This window comes from Monomorium pharaonis, chromosome 10, assembly GCF_013373865.1.
Source record: "Monomorium pharaonis isolate MP-MQ-018 chromosome 10, ASM1337386v2, whole genome shotgun sequence".
Lineage (NCBI taxonomy): Eukaryota > Metazoa > Arthropoda > Insecta > Hymenoptera > Formicidae > Monomorium > Monomorium pharaonis.
In genome coordinates this window covers 4253415-4275407 of record NC_050476.1, presented here as the reverse complement: position 1 = coordinate 4275407, position 21993 = coordinate 4253415, and the positions used below count along the sequence as shown (strand labels likewise).

The 21993-nt window shown below is 37.1% G+C and overlaps 1 protein-coding gene across 2 annotated transcripts in view; it reads right to left on the bottom strand.

Moving 5' to 3' along the window:
* Positions 1 to 13446, bottom strand: part of LOC105834037 — a 92254-nt gene extending 78808 nt beyond the window's left edge. For both annotated transcript variants that reach the window (XM_036292770.1, XM_036292771.1), the window contains exon 1: positions 7953 to 13446. In XM_036292770.1, the coding sequence (XP_036148663.1) occupies positions 7953 to 8055 (103 nt within the window). In that variant the 5' untranslated portion in view covers positions 8056 to 13446. The remainder of the gene's footprint in view (positions 1 to 7952) is intronic.
* Positions 13447 to 21993: the final 8547 nt, after the last annotated feature.

The window sequence follows — 21993 nt, the reverse complement described above, 5'->3', positions numbered from 1 at the left end:
ATTTCTTTCTCCTAATTTGACTTCATTAAGCGGGATATACATTTCTTTTTATTTAACGTTTCGAGACTTTTTCTTAGCTTCTATAAACAGATATCATGCCCCTAACAGTATTGGAAAACGGATAACTGTTTAGTATTCAATAAAAAAATCGCATGTGCTGTTCTTGTTCGTGTATGTGGGTTAATGTTTCCTTCCAGTTTCGGAATTGTTATCAAGTTTCTTGAAGCGAGAGATATGACTCGTTTCTCTCTGGGTCACTAACTTCTTGGAACGAATCCAAGTTTTGCATATCATTCGTACAGCTACCTTCACTATATAAGACTTCGATTTATATAAAATAAATTTCATATAGACATTTAGAGACCTTTTCCTACTTTTTTAGAAACAAAAGAAGTAAAACGTTTTATTCTGTATGCTAATATTATTATTCTCAAGCAAAAGAATAACATACATCGCTATTAATTCCATTTCTCATTCGATAACTCTTAAAATGAGATTCAAGTAACCACTATAGAGAATGGCCCTTAAAGCTTGCATTGTAAATTTACATCTTCGCGTTGTGCCGCTTTGTACCTTCTTATTCTCTTTACTGTCAACGCTCTGTAAAAGTGAGATTGGTCAATCCTTGTTTCAATTCTCGATGGCCGTTTAGAATGGGTACTACTAAGAAATTAACAGAAGCATGAAGAAAAGGGACAATTATTGTACCTTGTTGAAAGTACATAACTAGAAACGATTACAACATCTTGCATGACATTTCTGCTATCCAACAACGCTTTTACGATTGAATGTGATGCATGTCTAAGTCTATCGTGGATCTTGCAACGACGCCTTTCAACATCATTCGGCGGGATATAACGAAACTGCAGACAGTCGCTTATGAAAGGCAACACAGTGATTTCAAACGTGGTAGCAGCGCGTAACTTTTTTCTCTCTGAGAGAACGTCTAACAATAAATAATGATTATACAATTTGGACGCGTGATAGAATAGTTAAAGTACCTCCTCAATTAGTCGAAGTAAAAAAAAAATAGCATAGTTTGCGTAACCGCGCACGTCGTTTTCTCAATTAACTTGAATAATATTGAATTCATAATACAAGACAATCTTTCAAATTAGCTCTAAGTGATGTGAATCAAGTGGAAGCTGTTAAAAAAGAAGGAAACGAAAAAGGGGACTTGAAGTCTCAGTGCGAGGGACGCGCACGGGTATTACTCGAAGTAATGATAATAGCAATAATTGTAATAAAACGAGTTCCGTGGACAATGTTATTCTCTATTATGTGCCCCCGCACACTCGCCGTTGCAGCAGTCAGCCAGGGGTAGTTGCTTCAGGGACACGACGACGACGACGACGACGACGACGACGACGACGATCATCTTAGCGAGCAGTAATCGCGAGAATGAAATTGAAATGCATTCAGCGCGTTCATGGCCACTTAGCCGTCCTCCCTATTTCGTTGAAAGAAAACCAGTAGCGACGCGTGAGAGATGGGCGCAGGCAGCAGTACTACCGTCAAATATATCCATTCGCATGTATTGTGTCTGCCGTATTTACCGAAGAACTTCGTCGACCTCCCTGAATTGTTCGTCAGCGTTGATTTTCGCTCGCGGAGTCGACGTCGTCCCGCGGAAGCGACGAAGAGGAACGACCGGATCTACAGGGAAGGGAGTTTGATTTTCTTTTCACGGCGATTCTTCGCCTCCCTATCCGTTATGCAAAGAGTACGCTGCCGGAGGAGGACGAGAAAGTTAAGAGATATCGTCGAGTGGCGAGTAAACGAACGGCTGACGAGCGCCGCCATCGCGGAATTTGAGCGGCTCGAGACTCGATTGCCCATTGTGCCTGCGATAATAATTATTTATTGCTTTAGAGCATCAAAAGGAGCGCCAAATTAAGTAGAGTTTCGCAACGTCTCGGTCGACAATTAAACAACCTCACGGTACCTGAATTATTTGGAAAAGCGCTCTTACTTCAAGCAATAAAATTATTTGGGAGACGAATTATATAAATTTAATGATTTGAATTTTAGAGGCCGACACTTTCAACTCAAGTATTATCATCTTAATTGCGACTCGGATTATTATAAACTCTCACGACAAGACCATATATTTATGGTTATATATAAGTTAAACTTAAACGGCGTTTTTCTCAGAAGCGCGCGATTCTTCGCGCGCTTACCGGCCAATTGTAAGTAATTTATTAAATTGCATCGGCATTCTCTTAAGCAAAATAAGCGCAGTTGCAGGCAATGGACGTTAAACGCAAGGCCGATGGTACTCTCTGTCGTGACTTCTGTGCGCGCTCGCGGAGCGCAGTAGCGGCGCCCGTGCAGCGGACGGTATTACACGAGACAAGAATGCGACGAGGGCATGTATTACGCCGTGATTAAGGGAGCATGCAAGTAATTTGCTAAACTGGAGTAACGTCGTAATAAACACCGTTTTATGCCACCCCGCCGCCTCTCCCCGTTTTCGTGCAGCGTCCGCGTCGCGAGGAGCGGGCATGGAAGAACCGCACGCGGAATGCAGTCGCGGGTTCTTCTTCTGACAAGTGACACCGCCGTGGTTAACTAGTTTCCAAGTAAAGCAGCGTCGCGAGCATTTATGAACAGTCGACGCTTATTAGCCGTCAGGATAATAAAAAACATGAGAAAACTTGTTAGGAAACAATTTAAATAAGTTCTACGCAGAGTACAGTGGCCGACGTGTATTTTGTAATTATTGAGCGAAAAAAAAGTAGGAAAATATATTTGATTATTGATTAAATTTTGTATCTTCTTTAATTTATTCAAAAAAAAAATTCGGAAAAAAATACCGTCTTTTATTTTATTTGAGAAATTAAATCGTGTAATATTACCGTACTTACGGGCCTTGAAGACGTATTTATTTTAATGCGGATTTTATGATGGTACACCTGAGTGACATAAAAATTCCTTGACGAGAGCGAGAGCTGAGCTGAGAACTCGTATTACGGATCGCGTGCCATAACTCGCCGGACGATCGACCCGAGACGCGTCCTCGAACGGCCGTTTCTTGCGAGGCGGGATAATGAAAGCCGGAATCCCAAAAGGTGGAAGCCGACCTGCACTTTCACGGCCGCGCGGTATTTAGCCGGGTAGACGGGGTAGCCATTCTGTTTCGCACGTAGGTGGGAAAGATGGTGGTCCTCGATTCGTGAGCGGACAGTAGCCAAGCCGCCGCACCGCGTCGTATCGCGCCGCAACAAAAGGCGAACCGCGAGCGGAATGGAACGCGACGGAATGCCAGCGGCGTGTGAATTACATTCCTGACACGGACTAAGCACGGCCTCGACATCCCATAGAGCCACCTTACCAAACTCCCTCCCCCCCCCCCTCCTCTCTCGTCCGTGCCCTTTCTTTCCCCATTACCACTTTCCGTCTCCCCCTCGAGAGAGATGCTTAACGCGGGGGTTCAGACGGGCCCGCGAGGATCGTGCTTTTAGCGACGCGATCTTGCCTCGATCGGCAGCTTTTTATACTCCGCTCGGGACCAGCTCAGGTGGCCCCGGTCCCTGGAACTCTTCAAATAAATCGAGACCCGATTTATCTCGATATTTGAGATTCGAAAGAAGAGATTCATTTTGTTCCTGTAAGAAACGCCTGCTTAGCAGCGGTACTTTCTACTCGGCTGAAGGATTCATTGACAATTTTCTCTGCTAAAAAGCTGCAATACCACGAAGTAATTATACTAAGTATTTACGAGAGAGTAAGAAGTCGGGATTACCTTTGCGTGCGTATGAACAAAGCGACCCTATTATGTTTTTCGTTTCATGAAAATAATTATGTAAAGAAAAGAAAATAGCAATATATAAAATAAATAAGAAGAAAAATTGTTTTCGTAATTGGTTCGCAGCTGCATGTCAAATGATTTAAGTGAGTTAAAATTTTTTTCGAAAATATAATATTGTTGGAAGATCTATAACGGGTTTTCTTCCTATAATTGCAAGTCGCGTGCATAAATGGCAAGCGTCATCGATCTACAGCTAATCGGAAAGGTTGTTGCCAACCGGTAGACATAATGGATCAGCTGGAACAACGGCTGTTTTTACAGGATCGTGAGCGCGTCAGGTGTAAATAATGTTAGTACGGTGTGTAGCCGGCGATCGAGTCGAGCCGGTGCATGGGGAACCGGTACGCGGTATACCAGGTAATGAATAGTCGAGAGACGAGCATCGCGGAGTATAAATGATCACGCGCGAGTGTGTCGAACCGACAATTTTCTCCGCGTCGCGTCGCGCTGTCGGACGACAGTGTCGATAATTGCCAATCACTCAAGCGCTATCGCGAGCGCTGGAGATATGCGGCGAGCAGTTTGGAGAACGCGCGTACTCTCGATTGACGCCGTTACAATGTCGCCGTTTATTCACCGGCCCGTTTCCATTGTGACCGCGCCGACAATACACAGTTTTGTTCGATACTTACCAATGAGTCACGCCCGATAATCGCGGGACTTTTCGAGGTATACAACGGGGTATGTACGCGCTCGCCACGGCGACGCGTGCAGAGCGTACGAGTGGCACAATGTGCATTTGTCTCTTTAACAGGTCAATTATGGCCCCCTTTCAACGACCCATTTCATGCGCCGCGATGCTTCGCCGGCGCCGCGCGATGGGGCGCATCTCGCAAATGTCAACGGAACGAAAATGGAGAGGTGGCGTATTATCAATCACGAAAACGCGCAATGCGATCTCCGATGTTGTACTACTGAGAGCGAGAGAGTCGAGAGAACGCCAATGTGAATTGCGTTGGACGTGCCAGGGCTCACCTGAGAGTTATTTTACTAGTGTCTCTTGGTATGCTCGCACTTTAAACACGTCGTATTCTCGACGCGAGCGTAAACACATTATTTGTTACACGGGGAGAAGATGACGCATCTATGTCCCCAGTCGATCTTACCTCGCATGGAAAATCTCTCGCTTTCCGCGAAGTCGTTAACCCGGCTCTCAGTGCCATCGGTCGCGGACAGCCAATCCGTTGTCTCGTGTCTCCTCTTCGCGGAATAGTGTATGTACTTCCGCGTAACAAACCGGCGAGGATCGTGCGTTACAAGCGAAGGGGGACACAACGGTTCGCCTGTACCGGTAACTCGAACACAACGCAACGTACGAGGCTCCGCTAGAGTCGGACGTTCGATCGCGGATGGACAGAGAGCCGCAGCGGAGGTCCGCGGGACCGGTATTCGACTCCGAAGGGAGCCGATGTTTGACCTTTTCCTCCGGCGTTACAAAACCAGCTGTCTCTCTCGAGCCGCTGTACAATTCGCGGATTAGATCTGGACAGTTGGACTCCTCCGTGAGTAATCAGATAACGTATCTTCTCTTTTTCTCCTTTCCTCTCTCTATATCAGATTTCATTAAGGCGGCTTTACTAGATAAATACCGGTACAATCGGTATGCGCCTAACCTGCAGCGCCAGCGTTCGCAAAGGTCGCAGTAAAAAGCTGTGAAATAATAATAGTAACAACAATAGTCGCAACAAAGACGTCGGACAGTACTGAAAGTAAATCCAAAGTGTGAACTTGGCTTCGCCAACGTCTAGTCGGATCGATCGTTGGCAACAGAAGCAACGATCCTGTCTCTATCTAAACGCCCGTAGACAGGTGCTACTCGTGCGAGAGATAAAAAGGTGCGATTTCGCCTGAACGAACATTTGCCGCGAGTGAATCGCGAGAGGATGAACTCGACGACGACGATAACGACTACAAGGACGAAAATTCGAAGTCACGTTATTCGCGTTGCAGACGACGCCGATTTCTATCCCCTATCGTAAAACGTGACTGGGGAAATGATCCAAGGATCAGTCTAAGTTTCTAGTTCAGACGAAGGGTCATCTCTGTTAGGCTGCCGCATTAACATTGCATTTAGAAAATGTCTCGACGTAGTCTTTTTTTCGCTAGGATCGTCATTAAAAAATTTAAAAGTCACAGTCAAAGCGATATATTTGTATTGCGATAATAAAAATTAATTTAATCTCCAATAATGGATTATTTACGATAGTAAGTAAAAACGTTTATATATTCGATAGATCGCGGGTAAAGCGAGGAAATCTCTTTTCTTCGAAAATCGTCACTCCAATCGTCTCTTGTAATGCAATTCACATAATTTGATTGACATTTATTACCAGATAAAATCCCTTCCCAGGTTATTACAGACTTCCATTCGCGATGCTTATCTATAATGCATCTTAATTATGTTTTATATTTCAAAATGGGTCTTGACGGCCGTACGATCGGACAGTAGCAACGTTTTACCATTAACCTACGTATCCACACCGGCGATTAATCCGCGGTGTGGCAGTATCAATCAATTTTAATTCGTCGGTAGTCCATGCGTGCGGACTGTCGGGTCCACCTTGTACCTGGCCGGGCCGGCTACCGATTTTGAGAAGGGTATTTCGGAACTCGTCGTGAGGTGCCTTGACACGCGTGATTTCATCCTTACGAGTCGAATCGAACTCGCATCGTGGAACGCCAATCAACGCGCCGACCCCGTTTCAGCCCCGATACAATCTGACAATCTATCCCGCCGGCACCTACCCGTCGGCCGGCCGATGATACAACGGCGGTGGCATCGCGGCCGCGTGACAAATGATTCGGTTTAATAAAACCTCACTGTCGGATACTCGAACCTGTTCGTTACCCGCTTCGTTATCGTATCGAGCTTATATGTTAGTTGAATCTAGATACCGGTACGCGCGCACACACAAGAGCGCCGACGTGGGCGTGCTCTGACTATTTCGACTTAACTAAGCTCGACACGATAACGAGACGATGAGCTGACGACGCGAGGTAACGTCGCTAAAAGGTACGATTTAAGAAACGATCGAAATCACTCATATTTGATTAGCCCGTCGAGTTAGCGACAGAAATTAACTTAAATTTGCACGTTATCGTCATTTTTAATTTTTGCAAAGAAGCATCGTACCTTTATCGCGCAAGTAATAATTATTAACAAGGAATTATAATTCTATTTATAACTGTTAAAATATTTTATAATATAAATATTATTAAATCTACACATAAAATATAATAAAGCTGTATTCCGATTTAAGATTAATAAAAAGTTGAAATATTATATTTATAATCATGTCACTTTGTAACGTTTTCTTCGATATTTATCAATTTTAAAAAGGATTGTGATGACGAATTTCATGTAAAATGCAATTTTTTTTTTATTGATTCATCTGTCGGGAATAAAATTTTATTTTGCCATACTCAAAAAAGATTTATTTCAGTGAAATAAATTTTTATTCTAATAATATAAATTGTTAAGTATCTTCTTCTCAGAAGAAAAATCTTCTCTAACTAATGTACTAAATAAAGTAGAAGATAAAATTGTTGAAAAGAACTTCGTAAGTAAAAAGTGACAATGGTCCTGGTTGGTCCGAAAATGCAAGTGAGTGCACGTATCATCTCAATGTCTAAGTAACAAAGCAACCTTGCTGACTACTGTAAGTACCACGACAGGACCATTGTTGAGCCTTCTAAAGACGAGCTAAAGAAACGCTGACCAGAACCTCAGACTTTTCCAAAGTACGTGCAGCGCAGAAGAAAATAACGTTCAGACGAAGAGAATAGTCGGTAATTGAGATAAAATCTCAATGCTAGAAAATGACAGTCGGGAAGACAATACGCATTCGCGATTAGAAACCTCTCACTACCGAGATCTTCGCGGCAGAACTGGCAGAAGTAAACGTCGGCCATCTCTCGCGTACGGCACTATAACCGAACGTGATAAGATCTGAAAATGAAATTCGCGCAGAAAATATCTTCTTTCAATGATCGCGTCTTACAGCTCAATCTTTTCAGATCAACACCGCGTAATGCAGATAACAGACGCAAACGGACGGAAAACAATATGTTTCCCTCATCATGCAATACGCAGTACCAAGTAATTGCATCAGGAAAGATAAACGTAGAACGGGACACTCACCATTGAAGTATTCGTTCGATGGTTTTTCTTCTTTTGCCAAGCGAACCGTTGAAATATCTCGAGCTGACCGATCCGCTTTCTCCGTGGCACGATAATCGGACATTCCTCTCGCACACCGACTCGTAATCTTTTTCTTTTCACTCGACACACCGAGAGAGGCAAGAGACGCGTTTCCATTCGATCGTCGAGGCTGCTAGTTGCGCGGCGATACAAGTCGGCTCTGATGACAGTGATTATTATATCTTGTTACCACCGGCGGTGTACCTCGTGGCTAAGCGCGATGCGCTTTAACGCATCGTTCGCGCGAATCATTATCTTAAAGACTCGGCTGATACGAATCTCGATCAGGTGCGCGCCAATTTGAGGAGCCGGGGCGAAAACATAAACGCGGATAACTCGGCACGAGGGAATCTACTTCATAGATGCGTGATGCCTCGCGATACACCGCGAAACGCTCGATCGGTGGACTATAACGCGTACAACTGCATTAACCTCGGCTATGATCGTTGACCTCGCGCAATGAGCGTGTCGAGTACTTCTGTGTCTGCGAAGTATTGAAACTTCTACGCCACTTTTCGAAATGGGTTTCCGAAGCCGGCGAGTCGGGCGAAATATTACGGCTGAATAACTAAAATGTACGTCGAATGCAATTACGGCTGTCGCTGAAATTGTTTTCACTGATTCACTGTTGTTTTTTTTTTTTAATTGAAAAAACGCATATTGTTTAGCAGTCGCCCGCAAAAATCGATAAAATTATATTACAAACTATTTACAACCTATTTCAATTACGCGACGTGGCAAAAGTCAATAAATTCAAATGGTATTAGAGAGACGTGGTTACTAACCGATAAATTACGACGGATTCCGAGACGATAACGGGACAGGTTTTAAATGCGCTGCTTAATGCAATGCTTGCACTCGATCGTGGTATTTCATAACATCATGGACCGTACGGTGTTTATCATATAGCGAAAGAAATAAATGCATATTTCACGCATGACTTGTCGATTAAAATATGATAATGCAAAAAGGCCGGAAGTATTAATCGGGAATACACAAAGTTTTACGTTTGTAGACTAAGAAAATAATATTCAGTCACTAGATCATGAGTTTACGACTTAAACACAAAAATACATTCGGTTCGAATTACATTTAAGATAATTGACATGAAACATTGATATCGCAATTTGTACGCGTATCGTAAAAGTAATGAGATTAACAACTATCATTAATTGCATTATCTTTATCCAACGCGAATTTAGCTTTAATCCCAAACACTAAAATTAACGACAAAATTATTTCGATTATTTCGGAAATCAGTGATATTGGCGGCATCCGATAGCATTAGTAGTCAATGGTATCGGTGACCAAATCGGACCGAATCTGAACGATTACCCGATCCCATTTAAATGCGGTTACCTTTAGACAAATATTTCCCAAAACCGCAAAGCGTAACTCATTCCTCTCATAATAGCCGAATCGTCGATTTACGACGTACGCAGCTTTCGAATGAATGCGTCGCTTTGTCCGTTTTAAGCACACATCCCCATCTCGATGAGACAAACGATTCTCCGTTTCGCCGATTCGGACAGTACGATACCGAACAATTTCATTTTCAACGCCACACGTCCCACTATCATCTACGGGAAGAACAAAAAAAGGGAAAAAGAAATATCACAACGAAGCTGAAGTGATATGGACGAAACGAAAAACGGTGGAGCGCGCGATTCCGTAGGAAAATATTAACTCAAGCCCGGGGATGGGATCGGCTTACAATAAATAGAATAAATATGACGTACGGCACGGCCTGTCGGGGAGACCCGTAAGTGGGATCTAAATTGAATGGAGAGCGTATACTGGGCCGCGCGCATACATGGAGGCAGAAGCTTCGGCGAGAGGGGTCAATCCGGGAAGGGAAGTTGAAGTGGTGGAGGCACCGTTCCGGATGATACCCGGGCTTTATTGTTTTCTGCCCGGCAGCCACCCGGTATGCTTCGGCCCCCGGTCCGACGTTACAAAATATGTACGTATACACGTCCGCGATGGTCGGCTTTTAATAATTCTGCGTACGGGGTGATAATAGGAGGCGGGGCAGAGCAGAAATCGGGGACGCAGCCGGCAGATACAAATCGGCAATATCCGCCGCGACCGTCTCACACGATCACTTGAGATCGGATAAATAAATTCGGCGAAGATAATTTAATTAGAATGTCAGCGCGCTTATTGCGTATCGGTCGTTCAGCGTCGCTAGTCAGAACGAAGCTGTCGAGATATCGTAGATAGATAAATAATATTAATTCGACGCGCGCCGATATCTCGAGCGGAGAGTAATCGATACAGAATTAAATCGTTTAAACATGCACAACTTGAATGTAGTAGAATCATTGACTCAGCCTTGCGACATATTTGCATTTATGCGCCTTGAAAGTCCTTCGATATTGTTACAGCAACACTGTTATTTATTTGAAAAATAAATATTTTTTATTCTTATACCGCGCACAACGAGAGAATCTCAATTTACACATATGCTTAATTTAAACGAGCAACGAATATTTTATACCTCTGAAATCGTATAAAATAGTGCTCATTATATTATGGAATGAAAGGTAATACTGACGTTAATATAATATTAGACGAGTCGATAAATGATATTATGCTTTTGAGGTCGTCAAAGAGCAATGCGCAATTACCATTGAACTATCGGAAATCTCGTTATAGTGCAAAAATTAAACTAATTCATAATACATTATATATAAAATTAGAATAAGATACGTTCACAAAAATATACATGCAAAAAGTCAGCATATATCTTGCAAAAATTATATCGCACTTTCTATAGTCACGTCAATAAATAACTTGTCGATAATTTAATTAAATTGGATGCCAGTTACACTTGATACTCGAAGTGACAACTAGGCGTGACAAAAAAATAAATCAGCGCGATGCAGACGCAATATTCTACGGAAAAGCAAGAAAATTAACAAGCGACGGAATGCTGTTGCAATCGAAGACTTTTTCAGGCATGCAGATGCTGCGGAGGAGCACTTTGTATCGGGGCATCGAATGATGCATTTCAAATTCCGATGCCAATATAAGCGCTTGTCGGCGTAGCTTCGAAAAGAAATTAATTTTGCGACTGTTGCGCGCCTTAATAACTTCACACTGATACACAAGATAGATTCCTTTTTACACTTCTCTGGAGCGGAGAGAGGCGCGCTGCCATTATACACGCTCGATTCTATAGACGACAGAGGCGTTGCTTCCGAAAATTCACATCCGAGTATTAAACGGCGGGACGAACTCGCTCGTTTCAAGCATCCTAAGGTGCATGTGTGAACGGTTTCGAACAGATTGAGTCTTTCAACGCGACACTTTGTCGGGGCGCTACTAGGCGTTTATTGGAATTTTAGATATGAGAAAAAGTCATTATACGCGAAAAGGATGTGCTCTTCTTTAGTCGGACGGGGATGACAGCGATATTGGCGCCGCTCGATTAAGAATTGCAAATGATAAAAAATACGCGAATATTTACAACAGATATTTGCATCATCCGTAAATCGCAAGCGTATACTTATCGTAGCAATTCACCTACTAAACGTAGAGAACTGAGTTTGCATATTTTACTCTAACTCAGTTATTAGTTTGGACATTACAATTTTCTTCGAGGCGAATATAATGGTGTATATTCATTAAACCGCAGTCTGGATACTCTCATAACAGTATCCGTCAGAAAACTCGATAAACAAGAGAGGAACAGCTTAGAAATTTAAAACGAGTTAAGAGAGAAGCACGCGATCCGCCGATCTCTTACATCAAACTACAAAGTAGAGCATCCCGCAGTCAGACGTAGAGTTGTTTGATAGCGAAGCTTGCGAAATAAGCAACTTTCAAAGAACTCGCTACTGCATTGCCTGGCGCGCGTGATGGATGCTCTTATACTTTGTTCTCTCTCCCCCCCCCCCCCCTCTCTTTCTCCAACCTGATATGTTCGATTCCGGTCATATTTAACAATTTATTAAAATATTAAAATTTTTAATTATTTGAAAGGGAAAGCATTTCTATTGAATACTTTGCATTTTCATTATGATAGATTTGCCGTTCCGTGAACTTAAATCGCTCCCCAAAAATAACAAGGCTTATACTTCAAAAGATCCCATAGGTACTGACGATCAGCAATCACGGTATCCCATCGCACGCTCTTACTGGGGGTTAATAATGGCGAACGTTTTGGTCCTCATGATCAGATATGCCATATTAGACAGTACAACTATTATTTGAATATTTACAAAAGTAAAATATATAGTTTTTAACCAAAAATGCATTATAACGTTTTAATTAAATTAATTAAAAAGCATTTTATTACGAAAAATCATTTGTTGTATGCAATGTAAATATAAGTTTTAAGAATTACTCTCACAAAATGATGCATATATATTTTATCTTATATTTGAATTTAATCTATATTGTGTTAAGTCTATATCGTTACCTAAAAAAAAACTCGTTAAAAATTTGATACTGTGGAATTTATCAAATTAACGACAAGTACACAAAATAATGTACACAATAAGCACAATAAATAAATGTTGTAGTTTTGATCAATACTAGATATTTTTCCTTAAAAAGATAAATATCTAAAAAGTAAAATAAAAGTAAATTAAAGGTAAAAATCAAAGTACAGTTTAAAAGAAATATCGTAAAAAAATTTCATTTTTGTTAAGATTGAATTTGTAATATGGAAATGTTCTGTTACCTTTATATTATTTTAGCTTAAGTTAAATTTCATACATTTTATATAAAACTTAATACAGAAAGAAAATTGAAAAATATAAATATGAAAATACCTTAACATCTCCTTATACATACTTTTTATATACATTGGTACATCATCAAAAGTACATTATGAGTGTTGTACATTTGACCAAAAATTTAATATGCGCACCGCAGAAATGTGTTGCTGCCCATTAAGCTGCCAATGAATAGCGGGTGGTAAGTAATAATCGAAATCATGATTACGACAATAACGTATCACGTTGAGATATGCGACGATCAAATTGCATACCTCGACGTGCATGCGCGCGCTAGTATTAACTTCATTGGCAAAAGATTATTTCTCCAAGCGGCACTGTACGTATAGCGGCGTGAGCGGAGCGAAATTTAATTTCGCGAACCGTTATGCGCGCTAATTTCGACAGTGAATTAAGACTTCTTGCAAATGAGCATTTAGTACGTGCTTAATCCCTGTGATCGGCGCTTATATTACGAACGAACGATGGGAATTAATCGTCGACCGTACGTAGAAAAAAGAAATAAAGAGATGAGCTTTTCGAGGCGAGAAACGAGAACTTAAGACAGCATCATAAAAGCATCTCATAATTTATCGAACTAGTTAACAACGCCCGTATAAGTGCATCAAGGTAAAATTCCAAGTAAATTTTTTTAACACTAGAACACAACAATGCGCGCGCTTCGCGCGCGCCACTTAGCATTTTTATATTAAACATTGCACTTTTTTTTCTTCTGTAATATTACTCTCACACACTTTATCATATTTAATGCCCTTCTCTATCTCACGCTCCTTCTCCCCCTCTCTAAATTACTAATTATATTATTAATGATATTAATTATATTATTTTCATATTGTTCAATATTACTCTTACATTTTACTTTCTTATTTAATCCTCTTCTTTATCTCTCACGCTCTCCCACTCTCCACCCTCCGCCCCTCTCTCTCGCTCTAAATACAAATTAGTAATTATATTATATTTTCATGTTTCTTAATATCACTCTTACATACATTCACTCCATACTTAATCCCCTTTAAATAAATTAAAAATTATAATATATTATATGTAATGTTACCTGTTAATTTTCAATCAATTTTCAAAACTTTCACTTTCTGGCGAACTGTTTAGAAAAATATTGTACGCGTCCGGAACTATATGAAAACTGCGTTAAAATAAATAAATCTGTCGATATTCAATAAGCACTTCACGTCCAGCTTTCAAAATTCAAGTTTTTCGGGTAAAATAATTGTTTAAAAAACGTTTTAATTAATTATATTACCGGAACTTCTTAAAAACTTATTGTACGCGTCCGGAACTATATGAGAATTGCGTTGAAATAAATAGAACTGTCGATATTTGAACAACATCTCACCTTTAGCCCTCAAAATTCAAGTTTATCGGGCAAAATAATATTTTAAAAAATGTTTTAATTAATTATATCACCGTAACTCTTTAGAAAATTACTATTCGCGTCCAGAACTATATGAAAACTGCGTTAAAATAAATAAATCTGTCAATATTCGATTAACACTTCACGTCTAGCCTTCAAAATTCAAGTTTTCCGGGCAAAATAATTGTTTAAAAAATGTTTTAATTAATTATATCACCTGAACTTTATAGAAACATATTGTACGCGTCCCGAACTATATGAGAATTACGTTAAAATAAATAGATCTGTCGATATTCGATTAGCACTTGACGTGTAGCCTTAGAAATTCAAGTTTTTCGGGCAAAATAATTGTTTAAAAAATGTTTTAATTAATTATAACACCTGAACTCTATAGAAACATATTGTACGCGTCCCGAACTATATGAGAATTACGTTAAAATAAATAGATCTGTCGATATTCGATTAGCACTTGACGTGTAGCCTTAGAAATTCAAGTTTTTCGGACAAAATAATTGTTTAAAAAATGTTCTAATTAATTATATCACCTGAACTTTATAGAAACATATTGTACGCGTCCCGAACTATACGAGAATTACGTTAAAATAAATAGATCTGTCGATATTCGATTAGCACTTGACGTGTAGCCTTAGAAATTCAAGTTTTTCGGGCAAAATAATTGTTTAAAAAATGTTTTAATTAATTATAACACCTGAACTCTATAGAAACATATTGTACGCGTCCCGAACTATATGAGAATTACGTTAAAATAAATAGATCTGTCGATATTCGATTAGCACTTGACGTGTAGCCTTAGAAATTCAAGTTTTTCGGACAAAATAATTGTTTAAAAAATGTTCTAATTAATTATATCACCTGAACTTTATAGAAACATATTGTACGCGTCCCGAACTATACGAGAATTACGTTAAAATAAATAGATCTGTCGATATTCGATTAGCACTTGACGTGTAGCCTTAGAAATTCAAGTTTTTCGGGCAAAATAATTGTTTAAAAAATGTTTTAATTAATTATAACACCTGAACTCTATAGAAACATATTGTACGCGTCCCGAACTATATGAGAATTACGTTAAAATAAATAGATCTGTCGATATTCGATTAGCACTTGACGTGTAGCCTTAGAAATTCAAGTTTTTCGGACAAAATAATTGTTTAAAAAATGTTCTAATTAATTATATCACCTGAACTTTATAGAAACATATTGTACGCGTCCCGAACTATATGAGAATTACGTTCAAATAAATAGATCTGTCGATATTCGATTAGCACTTGACGTGTAGCCTTAGAAATTCAAGTTTTTCGGGCAAAATAATTGTTTAAAAAATGTTTTAATTAATTATAACACCTGAACTTTATAGAAACATATTGTACGCGTCCCGAACTATATGAGAATTACGTTCAAATAAATAGATCTGTCGATATTCGATTAGCACTTGACGTGTAGCCTTAGAAATTCAAGTTTTTCGGGCAAAATAATTGTTTAAAAAATGTTTTAATTAATTATAACACCTGAACTTTATAGAAACATATTGTACGCGTCCCGAACTATATGAGAATTACGTTCAAATAAATAGATCTGTCGATATTCGATTAGCACTTGACGTGTAGCCTTAGAAATTCAAGTTTTTTGGGCAAAATAATTGTTTAAAAAATGTTCTAATTAATTATATCACCTGAACTTTATAGAAACATATTGTACGCGTCCCGAACTATATGAGAATTACATTCAAATAAATAGATCTGTCGATATTCGATTAGCACTTGACGTGTAGCCTTAGAAATTCAAGTTTTTCGGGCAAAATAATTGTTTAAAAAATGTTTTAATTAATTATAACACCTGAACTATATAGAAACATATTGTACGCGTCCCGAACTATATGAGAATTACGTTAAAATAAATAGATCTGTCGATATTCGATTAGCACTTGACGTGTAGCCTTAGAAATTCAAGTTTTTCGGGCAAAATAATTGTTTAAAAAATGTTTTAATTGATTATAACACCTGAACTCTATAGAAACATATTGTACGCGTCCCGAACTATATGAGAATTACGTTAAAATAAATAGATCTGTCGATATTCGATTAGCACTTGACGTGTAGCCTTAGAAATTCAAGTTTTTCGGACAAAATAATTGTTTAAAAAAATGTTCTAATTAATTATATCACCTGAACTTTATAGAAACATATTGTACGCGTCCCGAACTATATGAGAATTACGTTAAAATAAATAGATCTGTCGATATTCGATTAGCACTTGACGTGTAGCCTTAAAAATTCAAGTTTTTCGGACAAAATAATTGTTTACAAATGTTCTAATTAATTATATCACCTGAACTTTATAGAAACATATTGTACGCGTCCCGAACTATATGAGAATTACGTTAAAATAAATAGATCTGCCGATATTCGATTAGCACTTGACGTGTAGCCTTAGATATTCAAGTTTTTCGGACAAAATAATTGTTTAAAAAATGTTCTGATTAATTATATCACCTGAACTTTATAGAAACATATTGTACGCGTCCCGAACTATATGAGAATTACGTTCAAATAAATAGATCTGTCGATATTCGATTAGCACTTGACGTGTAGCCTTAGATATTCAAGTTTTTTGGGCAAAATAATTGTTTAAAAAATGTTTTAATTAATTATAACACCTGAACTCTATAGAAACATATTGTACGCGTCCCGAACTATATGAGAATTACGTTAAAATAAATAGATCTGTCGATATTCGATTAGAACTTGACGTGTAGCCTTAGAAATTCAAGTTTTTCGGGCAAAATAATTGTTAAAAAAATGTTTTAATTAATTATAACACCTGAACTCTATAGAAACATATTGTACGCGTCCCGAACTATATGAGAATTACGTTCAAATAAATAGATCTGTCGATATTCGATTAGCACTTGACGTGTAGCCTTAGAAATTCAAGTTTTTCGGGCAAAATAATTGTTTAAAAAATGTTTTAATTAATTATAACACCTGAACTCTATAGAAACATATTGTACGCGTCCCGAACTATATGAGAATTACGTTAAAATAAATAGATCTGTCGATATTCGATTAGCACTTGACGTGTAGCCTTAGAAATTCAAGTTTTTCGGACAAAATAATTGTTTAAAAAATGTTCTAATTAATTATATCACCTGAACTTTATAGAAACATATTGTACGCGTCCCGAACTATATGAGAATTACAGTTCAAATAAATAGATCTGTCGATATTCGATTAGCACTTGACGTGTAGCCTTAGAAATTCAAGTTTTTCGGGCAAAATAATTGTTTAAAAAATGTTTTAATTAATTATATCACCTGAACTCTATAGAAACATATTGTACGCGTCCCGAACTATATGAGAATTACGTTAAATAAATAGATCTGTCGATATTCGATTAGCACTTGACGTGTAGCCTTAGAAATTCAAGTTTTCGGCAAAATAATTGTTTAAAAATGTTTTAATTAATTATATCACCTGAACTTTATAGAAACATATTGTACGCGTCCCGAACTATATGAGAATTACGTTAAAATAAATAGATCTGTCGATATTCGATTAGCACTTGACGTGTAGCCTTAGAAATTCAAGTTTTTCGGGCAAAATAATTGTTTAAAAAATGTTTTAATTAATTATAATCACCTGAACTCTATAGAAACATATTGTACGCGTCCCGAACTATATGAGAATTACGTTAAAATAAATAGATCTGTCCGATATTCGATTAGCACTTGACGTGTAGCCTTAGAAATTCAAGTTTTTTCGGACAAAATAATTGTTTAAAAAATGTTTCTAATTAATTATATCACCTGAACTTTATAGAAACATATTGTACGCGTCCCGAACTATATGAGAATTACGTTCAAATAAATAGATCTGTCGATATTCGATTAGCACTTGACGTGTAGCCTTAGAAATTCAAGTTTTTCGGGACAAAATAATTGTTTAAAAAATGTTCTTAATTAATTATATACACCTGAACTCTATAGAAACATATTGTACGCGTCCCGAACTATATGAGAATTACGTTAAAATAAATAGATCTGTCGATATTCGATTAGCACTTGACGTGTAGCCTTAGAAATTCAAGTTTTTCGGGCAAAATAATTGTTTAAAAAATGTTTTAATTAATTATAACACCTGAACTCTATAGAAACATATTGTACGCGTCCCGAACTATATGAGAATTACGTTAAAATAAATAGATCTGTCGATATTCGATTAGCACTTGACGTGTAGCCTTAGAAATTCAAGTTTTTCGGACAAAATAATTGTTTAAAAAATGTTCTAATTAATTATATCACCTGAACTTTATAGAAACATATTGTACGCGTCCCGAACTATATGAGAATTACGTTAAAATAAATAGATCTGTCGATATTCGATTAGCACTTGACGTGTAGCCTTAGAAATTCAAGTTTTTCGGGCAAAATAATTGTTTAAAAAATGTTTTAATTAATTATAACACCTGAACTCTATAGAAACATATTGTACGCGTCCCGAACTATATGAGAATTACGTTAAAATAAATAGATCTGTCGATATTCGATTAGCACTTGACGTGTAGCCTTAGAAATTCAAGTTTTTCGGGCAAAATAATTGTTTAAAAAATGTTTTAATTGATTATATCACCTGAACTTTATAGAAACATATTGTACGCGTCCCGAACTATATGAGAATTACGTTAAAATAAATAGATCTGTCGATATTCGATTAGCACTTGACGTGTAACCTTAGAAATTCAAGTTTTTCGGGCAAAATAATTGTTTAAAAAATGTTTTAATTAATTATAACACCTGAACTCTATAGAAACATATTGTACGCGTCCCGAACTATATGAGAATTACGTTAAAATAAATAGATCTGCCGATATTCGATTAGCACTTGACGTGTAGCCTTAGAAATTCAAGTTTTTCGGACAAAATAATTGTTTAAAAAATGTTCTAATTAATTATATCACCTGAACTTTATAGAAACATATTGTACGCGTCCCGAACTATATGAGAATTACGTTCAAATAAATAGATCTGTCGATATTCGATTAGCACTTGACGTGTAGCCTTAGAAATTCAAGTTTTTCGGACAAAATAATTGTTTAAAAAATGTTCTAATTAATTATATCACCTGAACTTTATAGAAACATATTGTACGCGTCCCGAACTATATGAGAATTACGTTAAAATAAATAGATCTGTCGATATTCGATTAGCACTTGACGTGTAGCCTTAGAAATTCAAGTTTTTCGGGCAAAATAATTGTTTAAAAAATGTTTTAATTGATTATAACACCTGAACTCTATAGAAACATATTGTACGCGTCCCGAACTATATGAGAATTACGTTAAAATAAATAGATCTGTCGATATTCGATTAGCACTTGACGTGTAGCCTTAGAAATTCAAGTTTTTCGGACAAAATAATTGTTTAAAAAATGTTCTAATTAATTATATCACCTGAACTTTATAGAAACATATTGTACGCGTCCCGAACTATATGAGAATTACGTTAAAATAAATAGATCTGTCGATATTCGATTAGCACTTGACGTGTAGCCTTAAAAATTCAAGTTTTTCGGACAAAATAATTGTTTACAAATGTTCTAATTAATTATATCACCTGAACTTTATAGAAACATATTGTACGCGTCCCGAACTATATGAGAATTACGTTAAAATAAATAGATCTGTCGATATTCGATTAGCACTTGACGTGTAACCTTAGAAATTCAAGTTTTTCGGGCAAAATAATTGTTTAAAAAATGTTTTAATTAATTATAACACCTGAACTCTATAGAAACATATTGTACGCGTCCCGAACTATATGAGAATTACGTTAAAATAAATAGATCTGCCGATATTCGATTAGCACTTGACGTGTAGCCTTAGATATTCAAGTTTTTCGGACAAAATAATTGTTTAAAAAATGTTCTGATTAATTATATCACCTGAACTTTATAGAAACATATTGTACGCGTCCCGAACTATATGAGAATTACGTTCAAATAAATAGATCTGTCGATATTCGATTAGCACTTGACGTGTAGCCTTAGAAATTCAAGTTTTTCGGGCAAAATAATTGTTTAAAAAATGTTTTAATTAATTATAACACCTGAACTCTATAGAAACATATTGTACGCGTCCCGAACTATATGAGAATTACGTTAAAATAAATAGATCTGTCGATATTCGATTAGCACTTGACGTGTAGCCTTAGAAATTCAAGTTTTTCGGACAAAATAATTGTTTAAAAAATGTTCTAATTAATTATATCACCTGAACTTTATAGAAACATATTGTACGCGTCCCGAACTATATGAGAATTACGTTCAAATAAATAGATCTGTCGATATTCGATTAGCACTTGACGTGTAGCCTTAGATATTCAAGTTTTTTGAGCAAAATAATTGTTTAAAAAATGTTTTAATTAATTATAACACCTGAACTCTATAGAAACATATTGTACGCGTCCCGAACTATATGAGAATTACGTTAAAATAAATAGATCTGTCGATATTCGATTAGCACTTGACGTGTAGCCTTAGAAATTCAAGTTTTTCGGGCAAAATAATTGTTAAAAAAATGTTTTAATTAATTATAACACCTGAACTCTATAGAAACATATTGTACGCGTCCCGAACTATATGAGAATTACGTTAAAATAAATAGATCTGTCGATATTCGATTAGCACTTGACGTGTAGCCTTAGAAATTCAAGTTTTTCGGGCAAAATAATTGTTTAAAAAATGTTCTAATTAATTATATCACCTGAACTTTATAGAAACATATTGTACGCGTCCCGAACTATACGAGAATTACGTTAAAATAAATAGATCTGTCGATATTCGATTAGCACTTGACGTGTAACCTTAGAAATTCAAGTTTTTCGGGCAAAATAATTGTTTAAAAAATGTTTTAATTAATTATAACACCTGAACTCTATAGAAACATATTGTACGCGTCCCGAACTATATGAGAATTACGTTAAAATAAATAGATCTGTCGATATTCGATTAGCACTTGACGTGTAGCCTTAGAAATTCAAGTTTTTCGGACAAAATAATTGTTTAAAAAATGTTCTAATTAATTATATCACCTGAACTTTATAGAAACATATTGTACGCGTCCCGAACTATATGAGAATTACGTTCAAATAAATAGATCTGTCGATATTCGATTAGCACTTGACGTGTAGCCTTAGAAATTCAAGTTTTTCGGACAAAATAATTGTTTAAAAAATGTTCTAATTAATTATATCACCTGAACTTTATAGAAACATATTGTACGCGTCCCGAACTATATGAGAATTACGTTCAAATAAATAGATCTGTCGATATTCGATTAGCACTTGACGTGTAGCCTCAAAAATTCAAGTTTTTCGGGCAAAATAATTGTTTAAAAAATGTTTTAATTAATTATAACACCTGAACTCTATAGAAACATATTGTACGCGTCCCGAACTATATGAGAATTACGTTAAAATAAATAGATCTGTCGATATTCGATTAGCACTTGACGTGTAGCCTTAGAAATTCAAGTTTTTCGGGCAAAATAATTGTTTAAAAAATGTTTTAATTAATTATAACACCTGAACTCTATAGAAACATATTGTACGCGTCCCGAACTATATGAGAATTACGTTAAAATAAATAGATCTGTCGATATTCGATTAGCACTTGACGTGTAGCCTTAGAAATTCAAGTTTTTCGGACAAAATAATTGTTTAAAAAATGTTCTAATTAATTATATCACCTGAACTTTATAGAAACATATTGTACGCGTCCCGAACTATACGAGAATTACGTTAAAATAAATAGATCTGTCGATATTCGATTAGCACTTGACGTGTAGCCTT